The 14,043-nt window shown below is 42.4% G+C and overlaps 1 protein-coding gene across 3 annotated transcripts in view; it reads right to left on the bottom strand.

The window, feature by feature from the left end:
• Nucleotides 1-14,043, bottom strand: part of ZFYVE19 (zinc finger FYVE-type containing 19) — a 641,592-nt gene that overhangs the window by 268,182 nt on the left and 359,367 nt on the right. For 2 of the 3 annotated variants that reach the window (XM_044074191.1, XM_044074190.1), the window contains exon 8: nt 9,032-9,253. In XM_044074191.1, coding sequence (XP_043930126.1) covers nt 9,032-9,253 — 222 coding nt within the window. The remainder of the gene's footprint in view (nt 1-9,031; nt 9,254-14,043) is intronic. The other variant, XM_044074192.1, reaches the window with a different exon arrangement.

Raw genomic sequence — 14,043 nt, 5'->3', positions numbered from 1 at the left:
GGTTTGGCTGGAGCAGGAGTTAGAGAGTCTGGATTTAGACTAGACTCCAAGTAAACATCATCCACAATGTCTAAAACTGGAGGGATAGCAAGTGGTCTGTGCTGGGGTAGTAAAAGGAACTCTCGGAGCCTTTTCTTAGAATCAGAGTAGTCCTGGCCTTCCCAGTGGAAATGTTCCCTCATGGTATGTACAGTTTCCCCAAAGGAGTAGTCTTCAGGGGGAGATGCTGAGGGAATAGAGTCTTCAGCATCAGAGTTTTCATAAGGGGGAAAAGTGTAATCCTGTTCCTCAGAAGAATCTGAGGAAATAGAAACCTGGTCAGAGGAAGCATAATCCTCCTCCTGTCTTGGTCTTTTATCTGGAGAGGGATGGGAACCCCTGATTAGGTCAAATCTTCAGCCATCTTAAGCATCTGTTTCTTAGGCATGGGGCCTTGAACTGAAGACTGATGTACAGTCTTTTTTGGTTTTAATGGAGTTTTAAGCTTAGCATAAGATTTAATGGTGAGTGTAGTCGGTCTGAAGACACCTTCTGCAACCGATGGTGTTTCTACTGCACCGGGATCACCTTCTGCTCCGGTGTTGGAAGGGCCTAATGAAGATGGCTGCGACAGCCTAGTACTCTCCACTTGAGAATCCGAAGCTGTCTGGGGTTCCAATTCTGCGGTGATCAGGGGCTGCGCGTAGGCGCCTCACTGAAAACCGGAGAACCGGCAGCAGAGGCCTCGGAGTCTGGCTTGTTCCTAGGCTGCCTGTCCTTATCCTTGCGTTTTTTATGCATGCCAGTCATCGGCTGCTCCGATGGCATGATATAATTAAATTTCCTACCAAAGTAATGTCGTGAGAAGTTAAAACGGCGTTTGATAGTTCGTTTATTAAACCTAGCACAAAACCGACAACCTGTGACATCGTGGTCTGGGCCTAGGCAAGGAATACAATAAGAATGGAAGTTCTTATGAGGTATTTGCTTCCCACAAGAAATGCAATTGTTAACTTTTTCTTACATCGGACTGAGGCAAGAAAAGGTTCCCCAAAGCGGTACTTAGCTTTACTGAAGACTTCGGACTGAAATTCGAATCGAAAATCTCAGGTGTCGGCCGACAGGCACTTGCGAACTGCTTCTGCTTCGGGCACCGCGCAGCAAGAAAGACTGAAGAAAATGGCGTTGGATGCCTCTTATATACCCCTGGCGCACTGACGTCAGGGAAGAAGCGTCAGCAACTGAGGCCGGACCAAGACTTTGGAACTCATGCCGACTGCGGGACCGCCTGAAGGCAGGATAACCCAAGTTTGATGACTGCAGCAGGGTAACATGATGAACATCCCCTGATTAGGGTAATTATGTCTTTGGCCACCTTAAGCATCTGTTTCTTAGGCATGGGGCCTTGCACTGGAGACTGCTGTACAGGCTTCCTTACTTTTGATGGAGTTTTCAGTTTTGCATAGGATTTAACAGTAAGTGTAGTCGGTCTGAAGACACCTTCAGCAACTGATGGCCTTTCAACTGCACCGGAATCCCCTTCAGCCATGGAGTCGGAAGGGCCTAAAGATAAAGGCTCTGGAAGCCCTGCAATCTCCACTTGGGAGTCGGATGCAGGCTGGGGTTCTAATTCAGCGGTCGTCAGGGGCTGCGTAGGCGCCTCACTGAAAACCGGAGAACCGGCGACTGGCCTAGCAGAGGCCTCGGTGTCTGGTTTGGGTCTCGGCTGCCTGTCCTTATCTTTGCACTTTTTATGCATCCCTGTCGACGGTTGCTCCGACGGCATGGTATAATTAAATTTTCTACCAAAATAATGTCGGGCAAAATCAAACCAACGTTTAATAGTTCGTTTGTTAAACCTGGCACAAGACCAACAACCTGTGACATTGTGGTCTGGGCCTTGGCAAGGGATACAATAAGAATGAAAATCCTTATGAGGTATTTGCTTCCCACAAGAAATGCAATTATTAACTTTTTCTGACATCGAACTGAGGCAAGAAAAGGTTCCCCAACGGGGTACTTAGCTTTATTGAAGACTTCAGTTTGAAATTTGATTTGAAAATCTCAGGAGTCGGCCGACCGGCATTTGTGAACTGCTTCTGCCTTGGGCACCACGCGGCAAGAAAGACTGAAGAAAATGGCGTTGGCTGCCTCTTTTATACCCCTGTCGCACTGACGTCAGGGAAGAAGCGACAGCAACCAACGCCGGACCAAGACTTTGGAACTCAGGCCAACTGCGGGACCACCTGACGGCAGATAAACCAAGTGTGATGACTGCAGCAGTGTAACACGATGAACATCGTATATATATATATATATATATATATATATATATATATATATATATATATATTTTTTTTTTTTCAGATTCAGTGTGGGAGTTTCTGAGACCATAGTAAAATCAGTCGAAAATCTCTCTCATATATGAGCTGGACTTTCTCAAGATCAGCACATCCAGCATTGGAAAAGTAGGTTAGTCACAGCTGGAAAAATGCAGTCTTGCATAAAAACAAGTTATGTGCTCACCATAACATTCCATGTTTGTAGTGCATCTAGCCCTTCATTCTTACATATGGGTTTGGAGTCGATCCCTTTACTTTGACTCAGCCTATTACAAGCTCAAAGTCTCTTAGCTGGCTCGTGGCTAGGTAGGTATCCCATAGTGCACCAGTACAATCCCCAGATCTTGTTTGCTGCTAAATTATAGAAAGACAGAACTAAGGTTATCCAAAAAGAACAGCAACAATGAAAGGTCTCCACCCTGTCAAGGTAATACTATCCTGCCTCCAGATCTTTCCAGGACGGGGGTAGGTGGGTGGGTTCGTAAGAATGAAGGGCAAGACGGACTACAAACATGGAACGTTATGTTGAGGACATGACTTCTTTATGTTCTGTAGTCCTATCTCGCCTTCATTCTTACATATGGGACAGCGTCCCTAGCACCTTATTCTTGGGTGGCTCATGGAAAAATACTTCTGATTACCGTGGAACCAAAGGAGGCTCTACCCGAGGTAAGGTCCAATTTGTAATGAGTAATAAAGGTATGAGGGTTAGCCCAGGTTGCTGCTGCACAAATATTGTCAATTGGAACTCTGGCTTGGAAGGCAGCAGATGTAGACTGGGATAGAGTAAAATGAGCCTTAATCCTGAATGGCAGAATTTTTCCATTGGAGGAGTAAATGAAGGAAATACAGAATCAGAGAAGGATATGAACAATTGATCTGACTTTCTAAGATCCTTAGTCCTGTGAAGGTAGAACCGTAACTGCCTGTGAACATCCAATTGATGAAATTTGTATTCTGCTGCATTAGAATGGTTAGGGAAAAACACTGGTAACTCTACAGTTTGGTTCAGGTTAGTTTGAGAGCAAACTTTAGGGATAAAGGAAGGATTCGTACGAAGAGAAACTTTATCTTTGTGGAAAATGAGATAAGGAGGCTTTATAGACCGTGCTTGCAGCTCTGATACTCATCTAGCTAATGTGATGGAAGACAAGACAGAAATTTCAGCGCACACGAATGGGCAGGCTCAAAAGGCAGTGAAATTAGCTTGGACAAGACAAAATTCAGATCCCAGGAAGCTACCGGTTCCTGAAAGGGGGGGTCTCAGCAAAGTAGCACCTTTAAGGAAGGTTTTACACAGTCCATGTGACATCAGGTTAGACTCATGCAGACCCAAATGAAAATTAGATATTGCTGCCAATTGGACCCTAATTGTGGCAGCAGCAGATCCCTGATGGAAAAGTTTCTACAAAAATTCTAAAACCATTGGAATGGATGCACTGTAAGGATCTACACTCCTTTCTTCAGCCCAGATAGAAAACCTCCTCCATTTGCTAGAGAATAACCTCCTGGTGGAAGGTTTATGTGAAGACGTGAGAATGTGGGTCACAGCAGGTGAAAAATCATGAAGCCTGACTATGGATGGAACTGGAGCAGCCATGCTGTCAAGTTGAGGGTGTGCAGGCTGAGGTGAAGGGAGCCTGACGTGTGTCAAGAGGTCTGACACTGGGTCCAGAGTCCATGGATCGTCTAGTAGATGAGGCCCGAGAAAGGGGAACCAAATCTGACGAGGCCATTAAGGAGTGATGAGAATCATTTTGCTTTCTAACAGCTTCGCTTTCTAAATCACCTTGAATATGAGAGGAAAAGGAGTCCCAGGGGCCAATCGTGAACAAGTGCATCCCTCGGTGACTCCCCCGGAGGGGGGATAAGGGAAAAATAGCTGTTGCATTTGCAGTTGATCGGACTGGCGAAGAGATCGTAGCAAGGCCATCTCCATTTCCGGAAGATCTGTTAATGCTGTTTCCTGATTCTGAGACCACTCATGAGGCATTAAGATTGCCCGGCTGAGTTTGTCGGCTATCACATTGGTTGTTCTGGGATGTGCGCTGCCACCAGAAAGTGCTGGGAAGATATCGCCCACTTCCAAACACGAACAGCCTCTCGGCAAAGGGGGTAAGATCTGGTTCCACCTTGTTTGTTGAGATACCATACCACTGACATGCTGTCTAACTGGATTGCTATCGTGCCTAGAGGGAGAGAGTCGTGAAGTGTTTGCAATGCTAGAAGTACTGCCCTCATCTCTAGAACATTGTCATGCAGGTGAGCCTTGTGATCTTGCCATGTGCCTTGGACAGTCCTGCCTAGATAATGCCCCCTCCTATCTGTGAGGCATCCATGGTCACAGTAGCAACGGGCTGGCAAGGAAGGAATGGGGTGCCTGCTGTGAGTTGGTCGGGTTGAATCCACCAACGAAGATCCTTCTTGCAAGACTCGTTATGAGGATATGGTGAGATAGAGGCAGTTGCTGAAAAGACCACTGGGACGATAGAAGCCAATGAAGAATTCGCATGTGTAATCTGGTGAGAGGGACTAACATTATGGTGGATGCCATGGTCCCCAAGAGTTTCAGAACCGTCTTTGCCTTGACTTTCTGTAGAGGAAGTAGACAGAGAATTTGTTTTCTGAGGTTCTGTGCTCTTTCTGCGAGCAGATGAGCTAACATGGTGACTGTGTCTATTTCTGTGCCTATAAAAGTCACAAATTGAGAGGGCGATAAGGCAGACTTTTCTCAATTTATTGTAATCCCCAACTGGGAACAAAGTTGGATAGTGGAATCTCTGGTTTGTAGAAGTAGATGCCTGGTGGGGGTGGTCAGGAGCCAGTCATCCAGGTACAGAAACACTTGGAATCCTAGACGTCTCAGGTGAGCTGTCACTACCGCCATACATTTGGGGAACACCCTGGGGGCTGTGGTGAGACCAAAGGGCAGAGCACAAAATTGGTAATGACTGACTCCCAGCCGGAAGCGTAGATGACTCCTAGATGCCCTGTCCATTTTTATATGGTAGTACGCGTCTTGGAGATCTATGGAGCATATCCAATTGTCTTTCCCTAAGAGAGGGAGTACAGACTGCAGTGTCACCATCCGGAACTTGGCCTTTACAGATTTGTTTAGCTTGCTGAGGTCCAAAATGGGCCTCCCCTGTACGTTTTGGCACTAAAAAGAATCTGGAGTAAGTTCCAGATCCTATCTGGTCTGCAGGGATGGTTTGGATGACTCTGTTTGCGAGCAACTTTCTCAAGTCTACAGTTGCTTGATCCCTGTGATTGGGTGGAAAATCTGGGATCTTCCTGGGAGCGTGGGGTGGAAGAGAAAAGGGTATGGAGTAACCTCTGGTAACTCTTCTTTGTACCCATTTGTCTTGGGTTGATGTTTAGCCAGGCTTCTGGATACAAAGATATGCGACCCCCGAATGGCTCCAGAGAAGCACAGCCAGGCCCCATATTAGGAGCACTGATAGGGATGGCCTCGAAATGAATTGCAGCCTCCCTGGTTTTGTAGGCTGCCCCTACCTCTAGGGTGACATCAACCATTTGCTCATCCTCCTCTGCCTTTGAAGGAGGAGTCACCTTGTGCATCCGGGTAAAATATCTGGGACTTCTTGAACCACATCTTACCACCTCTCTGATCATTAGGATATGGTCTAGAGGGGACGGTAAAGCGTACTCCCACGGCAGAGAGCGTTTTCCCTTCTTGCTCGCACCTGGTGAGTGTATCTTTTACCTTAGGTCCAAACAATGAAGAACCGTCAAAGGGGGTGTTGGTAAAGTTAGACTTGAACGGCTCCGCAAAATTATATAAGCGCATCCAGGAGTGCCTCCTAAGGGAAACTCCTGAACCCGCTGTCCTTCTCCCTCCATCAGCTGCATAAGAAATCAGCCGCATGGAGGAGTTAACGATGGAATATAAGGTGGACAACTGAGCGGACACCTTCTCAGGAACTCCTTCAGTAGATGCACCTTGTAGAGTGTCTCCCAACTCCTTAAGGAGATCTCTTTGAAGCCTCGTAAAATGTGTAAGATAGTTCAGCGATCTGAGTGTGAATGCCGCTGAAGAAAAGATACACTTCCCGTATCTGTCCATCGTTCGAGACTCCTTATTCGGTGGATGGACAGATGAAGAAGTCTCCATTAGCTCCTTCTTCGTGGCCACCGCCACCACCATGGCATCTACAGGCATGCCCTTGGACATGAATTCTTTTTCTTTGGGGGCAGACAGAAATATATTGGGTCTTCTGGGAAGTGGCTCCACGGCATCTGGAGTTGCCCACACCTTCCGACCAACAGGGTCTAAAAGCTCATCTAAAGGTGGAGACACCCAAGAGACTGAAGGTTGAAACGCGAAAGCCTTCAGGTACAATGACTCCTCATCAGAAGAAGTAACAGTGGGCCAGCCGCCTCTCTTCTTAAGAATCTCTAAGATGTCTACAAAGGAGACATCATCAGAGGACAACTTGGGGGACACTTTTGACTCCTTGAGGTCAGTGTTGGAGGTAATGGACTCGTCCTGGGAGTCTACATGCTTCCTCTTACATGTCCTCTTCTGAGGGGGCTCCTCAGAAGGATATTCTGGGGAGGTCTCGGAAGACTGGGGTCCACCAACCGGGGACTCCTGAGGCTGCGGGTCTCTGCTGTCGCGAGAGAGAGTAGGTGCTGAGACACAGGTCAGTGTCCGAGGGGGAAGAGTGTCGGTACCCTTGCGTGGAGCTGATGAGCCAGACAGCACACTCCTCATCATCTCGAAGGCAGATCTCTCCGGCCCCAAAGACAGCCTCGGCTCTGAGGAAATGGAGGAAGTCATCGGCTCCAGAGCTATCGGCTCGGAGATGGATGTAGGGTCTGAGCTCACCCTAGCCGATGCACTGAGAGGGAGACTCTGAACCGAGGAGGTTCAGGTCCAAGTGTCCCTGAAGGGGCTGACCGGTGAGCTTCGGCTCCTAGACACCACGGACAGCACCAAAGGTGTCGGAGCAGAAACTGGTTCCGAGACAGCCTCGTCTAAGTCGTAGAAAGAAGATCAGAAGCTATCAAATGACACTGCACACAAGCTAAATCTCTTAAATATATACATTTCTAACTCTCTAAATTAGAAATCTACGGATCAGAGAGCTAAGTCGTAGAAAAACAAGGTCAGAAACTATCAAATGACACTAAACTATCTAAATTTCTTTCTAAATTAGAAAAGTATGTTCAAAGGGCGGACTAGTAGAGAAAAAAACTCTGTAATAATCAAGAAAAAAAAAACACTGCACCAATATAATAGTAAATATAAGCGCAAACGCACAATGTTAATAGAAAAACTAGCACACAGGATCCCAAAATGGGAGAAGAACAAGGGCCAGTGGCCAACCACTTCTCAACAACTAACTAATTTAAAAGTCAAAAACACTCCAACAGGTCAGAAAATACTCCTAACACTACTAAACTCCATCTGGAACAAGACAGATCACTACAGGTAAACAGTAATGTAATAATAATAGAAAAAGTTTTAAACTTATCCACAGCCAAGCAAGAAGCACATCTGAACTTGTAGATATGGCAAACGAGATCTGGGGATTGTACTGGTGCACTATGGGATACCTACCTAGCCACGAGCCAACTAAGAGACTTTGAGCTTGTAAAAGGCCAAGTCAGAGCCGAGGATTGGCTCCGAACCCATATGTAAGAATGAAGGCGAGATAGGACTACAGAACATTAAAACTTACTGGGATAACAAAACTAAATAAATACATGCTAGTAAAGGCTATAACAATGCTTGACTGCAAAGGCTAAACAGCTGCTGTTTAGGAGGATAAAAATTGTGATATGCTACTGACTTCTGGTGGATTAGTTGATAAAAAATATGAGGTGCTGTGCTGGTTCTTTCATTCACTAGACATCAGTTTGCTAAAGGGACTGCAGATGTTTTACAAAGAAAGTTCAGGCACTGTACAACAGCTCTTAAAAATGTGCCAATATGGCTCTATTTCTGGATACTAAAGCCAAAAATAGTGTTTATGCACATAGCAAACCAGATACAAAACCAGTGCACGCCACTGTACCAAATGTGAAACTTAACAGTTACAGGAGTAGCTAGGGTGAGGTGAAGGGGGAAGCTATCCCAGGCACAATACGCTTGAGAGTAAGATCAGGAGATGCCCAGTACTAACATTCATTTTGATACTACTTTTGTGGTGATTATTGCAGGACTAAAGTGCTTCAGTGTTTTATCTGTGATGCATGTTGTAGCAAGCCATTTGCTATAAATGTATCAAATGGCACACTATGATTTTAAAAGTAGGAAGAGATTAGGAAGTTAGAAGTACCAAGCAGACAGGAGAATGAACCAAGTTTTTGCTTCTCAACTTGGATTTGAGTAGAGCAAAAACAGGACCTGGCTTGTCCCTAATGTCTGGACTGTTGTCAGATCAGAATGGATCATTCTCTTTTTTTTGTTTTTGTTTAGGTCCTCATCTTCCAGCTAAGGGTGCCACATCAGGGAATGGTCCTGGGTGCTAGATGAGCCAGCTATGACTCTGTTAACATTCTGGAGCAAAACAGCAGAAAATGCAAAAACCTAAGAGAAGGACAGGTCCCTATCTAGTGACAGATCTGCCACTCATTGGCCTAACATACTAGATTAAAAGCATGAACCAAAAAGTCAGAATACACAACTGTCTGCTGTAATCAATGTTGCCATACTTAAGTGCTCTAACAGGGCAACTCACCTTTCTCTGGGTCTTCTCCCTTCAGAACAGCCAACCTCTTTAAAATGTTCAACAACTGCTCCTGCCGAATGTTATCCTCTTTCAGTTCAATTGCAGCCTCTTCCAGTAGCTTCTTCTTCTCATCCTCAATGTACCTCACCCTCTCGTTTTCATCTTCACCCTGAAGTTTTTCACAGGAATCTAAGCCTCTACTCAAGTCATTTAGGCAAACGTCAGTACCTACTGAGCAGTAAGACAAAACAAATTTATTCGACATGCACACTTTCACTCAGAATTTGAACAGAAATACAGTTTTAAGAAAGATGGTGTTAAGTCACAAGAGCAGAATTATTAAAAATATAATGTTAAGACAAAGGTTTAATTGAAAAAGATATGACAGAAGCTGTTCACAGCAAATAATACTGCTGAGACTTTCTTCCTGCTCCATCAGTCAATTAGCAATTTAACAAACCGTATTCTTACTATGGCTTTCACACCAATAAGACGGGTGACCATGTTTAGGCTTTAAAGTTCGTCTCAACAAGACAAACTGGACAGCTTCCAGTGATCACATAATATGCTGAGATGACAAAAGGGAAAAATGAAAAGTAAAAAGAATCTACAAGGAAATGTTAGCCAATGTAATGCTGCCCTGTAGCCATATATTATATCTTATAAACACATACACACAAATATTTGCATATTTTGGTGTGTCTGCACGTGTACACATGCAAGTGTGTGTGTGTGTGTGTGTGAGAGAGAGTGAGTGAGTGAGAGAGAGAGACAGAGAATGTGTATATAAACATATAAATAGCTATAATTTTTAACGGTGCAAACATATACACACACAAACATTGTCATAGGTATATTTTTTAAAACATCCACATATTGTTTGGACATTCAGTTTCATGGAAATATATATATGAATTTATCTGTGTCTGAGACACTGTTATTGCTGACTGTAACTACTCTATATTAAAGGTGGACAGGATTCCATTACATGCAGTTTTGTTAACCCCCCCCAACACACACACACACACACACACACACACACACACACACACACACACACCTTTGCTGCATATAAGATCCAAATGTCAACTCTTGAAAGACAACATCAGCCAGGGTCGCCCTCTAAAACAGTGATCGATCCAGAGAAAGGGACACTTTCCCTCTCCATCATACAGGAGCAAAGCAGATACAGACTAAACATATCAGTTTATCATCCAGGAGGTTTGTATGGTGCATAAATACTGTGATTGCTGTCATTTCCTCTTCCGGTATTCAACCTTGGCACAGCTCAAATTTCCTCTAGTTCCTGTGCATGAAGGCACACATAACCCTGGCTGCAACTGACATGACATGCCAATGAAAAAGGCAGATAAAAGAAAAGTACGAATAAGGTCATGCCCTTGCACTACAGCTTGGCAGTCAAGCAATGATCACGAAAAACCTGAAAGACTTAAAGTTTTACCTGATAGATATTTGATATATGGTTGCAGGATGTAGAAATAGCCAGGACGGTGGTGAAATGCAAGATGGAATTAAACACCTAAAGCTGAGAAAATAGTTCCTAATTTGGTGAGAAAACAAAATATCAGAGACAAAACACAACTCACATCTGGGAACAGAAAAGTGCAAAGAAAGAGCAAAAGATATGCTCAGGCCAGACATGCTGACTCAGACAGATCAAGTTCAGCAAAGCCGTGCCATATGCATGCTACAAGAATCTTAAGGAAGCAATGTTAGTATAGCCAATTTCACATCATCTGTTGAACAGAGTGGGTACTGACCTGTTCCATCTCCTTTGCGGTTTACGAAGATGTAAAGCTTTACAGATGAAATTACAGACCTTCGTACAAGGCAAATGTGCCCAAGTCAAGCATGCTGGAGGAAAAGCAAACAGAAGTATGAAAACTAGTCTTGTTGTAACAAAAGAGACTACAAGAACTGTGATAGTCAAGAGCTACAGAGAAACCCATGAAGTTGTGTCTTACAGTGAAGCTGCTGTATAGGCAGCAAGAACAGTCTCCAGAAGACAAGAGGTCTACTGTAAATAGTTCTTCTATTAAGTTCTCAAGAAATGGAAGACTATTGAAAAAATAGATAAACAGACTATTCCAGAGTATTTTAAAATGGTTCTAAAGACTGAACCTTTCACTAAGAAAAATGTTTTGTACATTTTTGCAAAGTTGCTGTTGGTATAAACTAGCCATGACATACACAATGTGTTATGAGTAATTCTGATATTATAAATGTAAAGAAAAGCATACTACATCACAGACATATATTTTACTAGATTTAAAAAAAGCACAGTGTTACACAGCTACATCAAAACTAAACATTTAATTTGAAAAAGAAGAATGTTATATTTGGGTATACAGATTTAATGCTAATCATCTAGCCTTAGGAAATTTCATGCTACATTGCAAAAACTTATCCATCCACAAACCCCTTTTTTCTTATTTTTGCATATGGGTTGGGGTAGACAGGTCAACAGTGGCCATCATCAACCACCAATATTCACACCACTAGGTAGCAAACCTTGCCCCAGTTGTTCTTTCATACCGCATACAGACAAGTACTCACACAAACACATACACGCACATACATATCTATGGAAAATTTTGTGTGTTCAGTTCACCTTATTGCATGTTTTCAGAATGTGAGAGGAAACTGGAGAAGTCAGAGAAAAGTCACGAACACAAGGAGGATGTGCAGACTCAGTACAGAAGACACCCCAGCTGAGAATTTAATTGGATGACCTCTTACTATAAGGCGATAATGCTACACACTGCCACTGTGCTGTTCACGTACATGATAACTTGTACAAACTTACCTTCTTGGTATGACTCTCAAGCACCTTGAATATGCAACACAAGGAGGATGCAGCAAACTAACATCATTCTTATTTAAAAAACACACAAACACTACATTGTCTACAGCAGAGAGGGGAAAGGCTGGAATTTAGTTAATTCCAAGTTATTTGGTGGTCTGTTCAACAGACAGAGATACAGTCATTTTTTGTTAGTAATGTGGTTGTGGTGAATGAGGATGACTGGGAAGGAAGTGTTTCAATAACAGCACAGAAGGAGGAAAATGAAGATGAAAAAGGGAAGAAAACTGATTTATCAGTTCATGTATTTGGACTTATGGGAATCTGTCCTTGTGTAAAGAAAATTTGACAATGGGCTTATGGGATAGGTTTTGAGTTGACTAGGTAGGAAGTATCCAAATCATCCAACGAACAACAGCTACAGCAAGCAAAGGTTCAACTTCTTAATTAAGTAATAAAAATTGCGTGGTCGCTTCTGTTGAAATAATGGTTCATCCACTTAATAAAATCAGCACACCTTTTATTAAAAAGTAACTGTGAAGCAAACCCAACTGTTAAAAACAGATAAAACCAAAGATCCTGTTAAGCGCGTTTCATCTTCACAGTGTGAAGACTTTTTCAGACTAATTACTTTCTCCTACAGTACTTCTACATATAACTTCCTGTGACATCACTTAATTTACTTAATCATAATGCAATTGCACTCTAATTACTCACTACTCTCTTTCTAATCCCTATTTGTTGCTCTCCTTTCTTATTCAAATACACTATACATCTTGTTCACATACCACACGAGTGTAAAAACAAGAAGTAAACACAAAGACAAAGCTTTGTTCCGTAGGTACGGACACAACTGTTAGGAAAAATGTTAAAATTCCTGTTGAACACTTATACAGTTTGTCCGTACCTCCACATTTCATAGTGTAGCAACTCTAATTACATATTGGTTACAATATTTTAGATCCAATAGAAGTCCGATAATAATGTCGGTACCTTAAATCTGTTGGTAAATGTTTTTTGCTGTTAAAGTAACTGAAATAAAATACATAAAGTTGTTAATTCATATGTTTACCATCGAAAACATCTATACTATTCTTGCTTATTCAATACATTGATTCCTATCTACATAAGCGGGACCTGTCTTAACTATATATATAAAACCAGGTACGTGCAAAAGTCAGTCTACATATTGAACTTCCTATTAATATCATGGACATAAATTTCGTTATCTAATAGAAAAAACAAAATCAACGTTTAGGGCAGGTTTAATCCAAAAATCCTATTATGGTGAAATGTACTCTAGTACATTGTGCGCGTGGCCACACCTGTGATTGAATACTACTACAGTAGATTTTACTGTCAGTTATTAAATACTTCTAAGCTTCAGTTACATCTGTTTAGATTTTTTATCCTTAATATACACAAAATAGAGTAAATTTCATTTATGCTTGGATAAACACAGGCATTAGTATTCAGCTGCCATATTAATTCAAATCTCTCTAATAAAAGACTATCTGGACCCCCCTTCCATCTGTTTTAATTTGATCAATTACACAAAATTTAAATGAGTGATCTGGTTGTTCAATTATGTGCCTTGCCAGGGCGTTTTCTGTTTTTTTATGACTTATGCTATATAGATGTTCATATACCCTTTCTTTAAGTGTTCTAATGGTTTTTCCTATACAGAACACTTGGCATTGTTGAAACTTCGCCAGATATACTATCATTTTTGACTGACAACTAAATTTGTCCCTTGTTTTGTATTTCTTATTTCTTATATAAAAAGTCTGGCCAATGTCTATGTGTTTACAATAGTTACACATTAGGCATTTGAACATACCTGGATTCCTAATATTAGTCTGTAACTCGTTCTCAAAAATGCTTTATATATTTCTCCCCCTCCTAAATATAACCTGAGGGGGTCTTACAAGCTTGCTACCTACAGATGGATCATTTTCTACAATTTCCCAATTCTTGTATACGATATTTCTTAATTCTTGGGCATTCATACTGTATGATGTAATAAAACTGTACCCTCTGGAAATGTGCTTGTTATTGATGTCCCCATTTTCTATGAGTGTGTTGTCCATACTGCTGTCTACTTGTTCAATACTTAAAATAGGCTTGTATATACCATTACTTCTTTTATTCTGTATTTCAGAAATCAGATTACGCACTAAGTTGTACGAGTAACCTC

Source organism: Protopterus annectens, chromosome 6.part0 (genome assembly GCF_019279795.1).
Source record: "Protopterus annectens isolate FY-2018-M chromosome 6.part0, PAN1.0, whole genome shotgun sequence".
Classification (NCBI taxonomy): domain Eukaryota; kingdom Metazoa; phylum Chordata; order Ceratodontiformes; family Protopteridae; genus Protopterus; species Protopterus annectens.
Note: the sequence above shows the minus strand (reverse complement) of the source record. Positions and strands in the feature narration are given on the sequence as shown.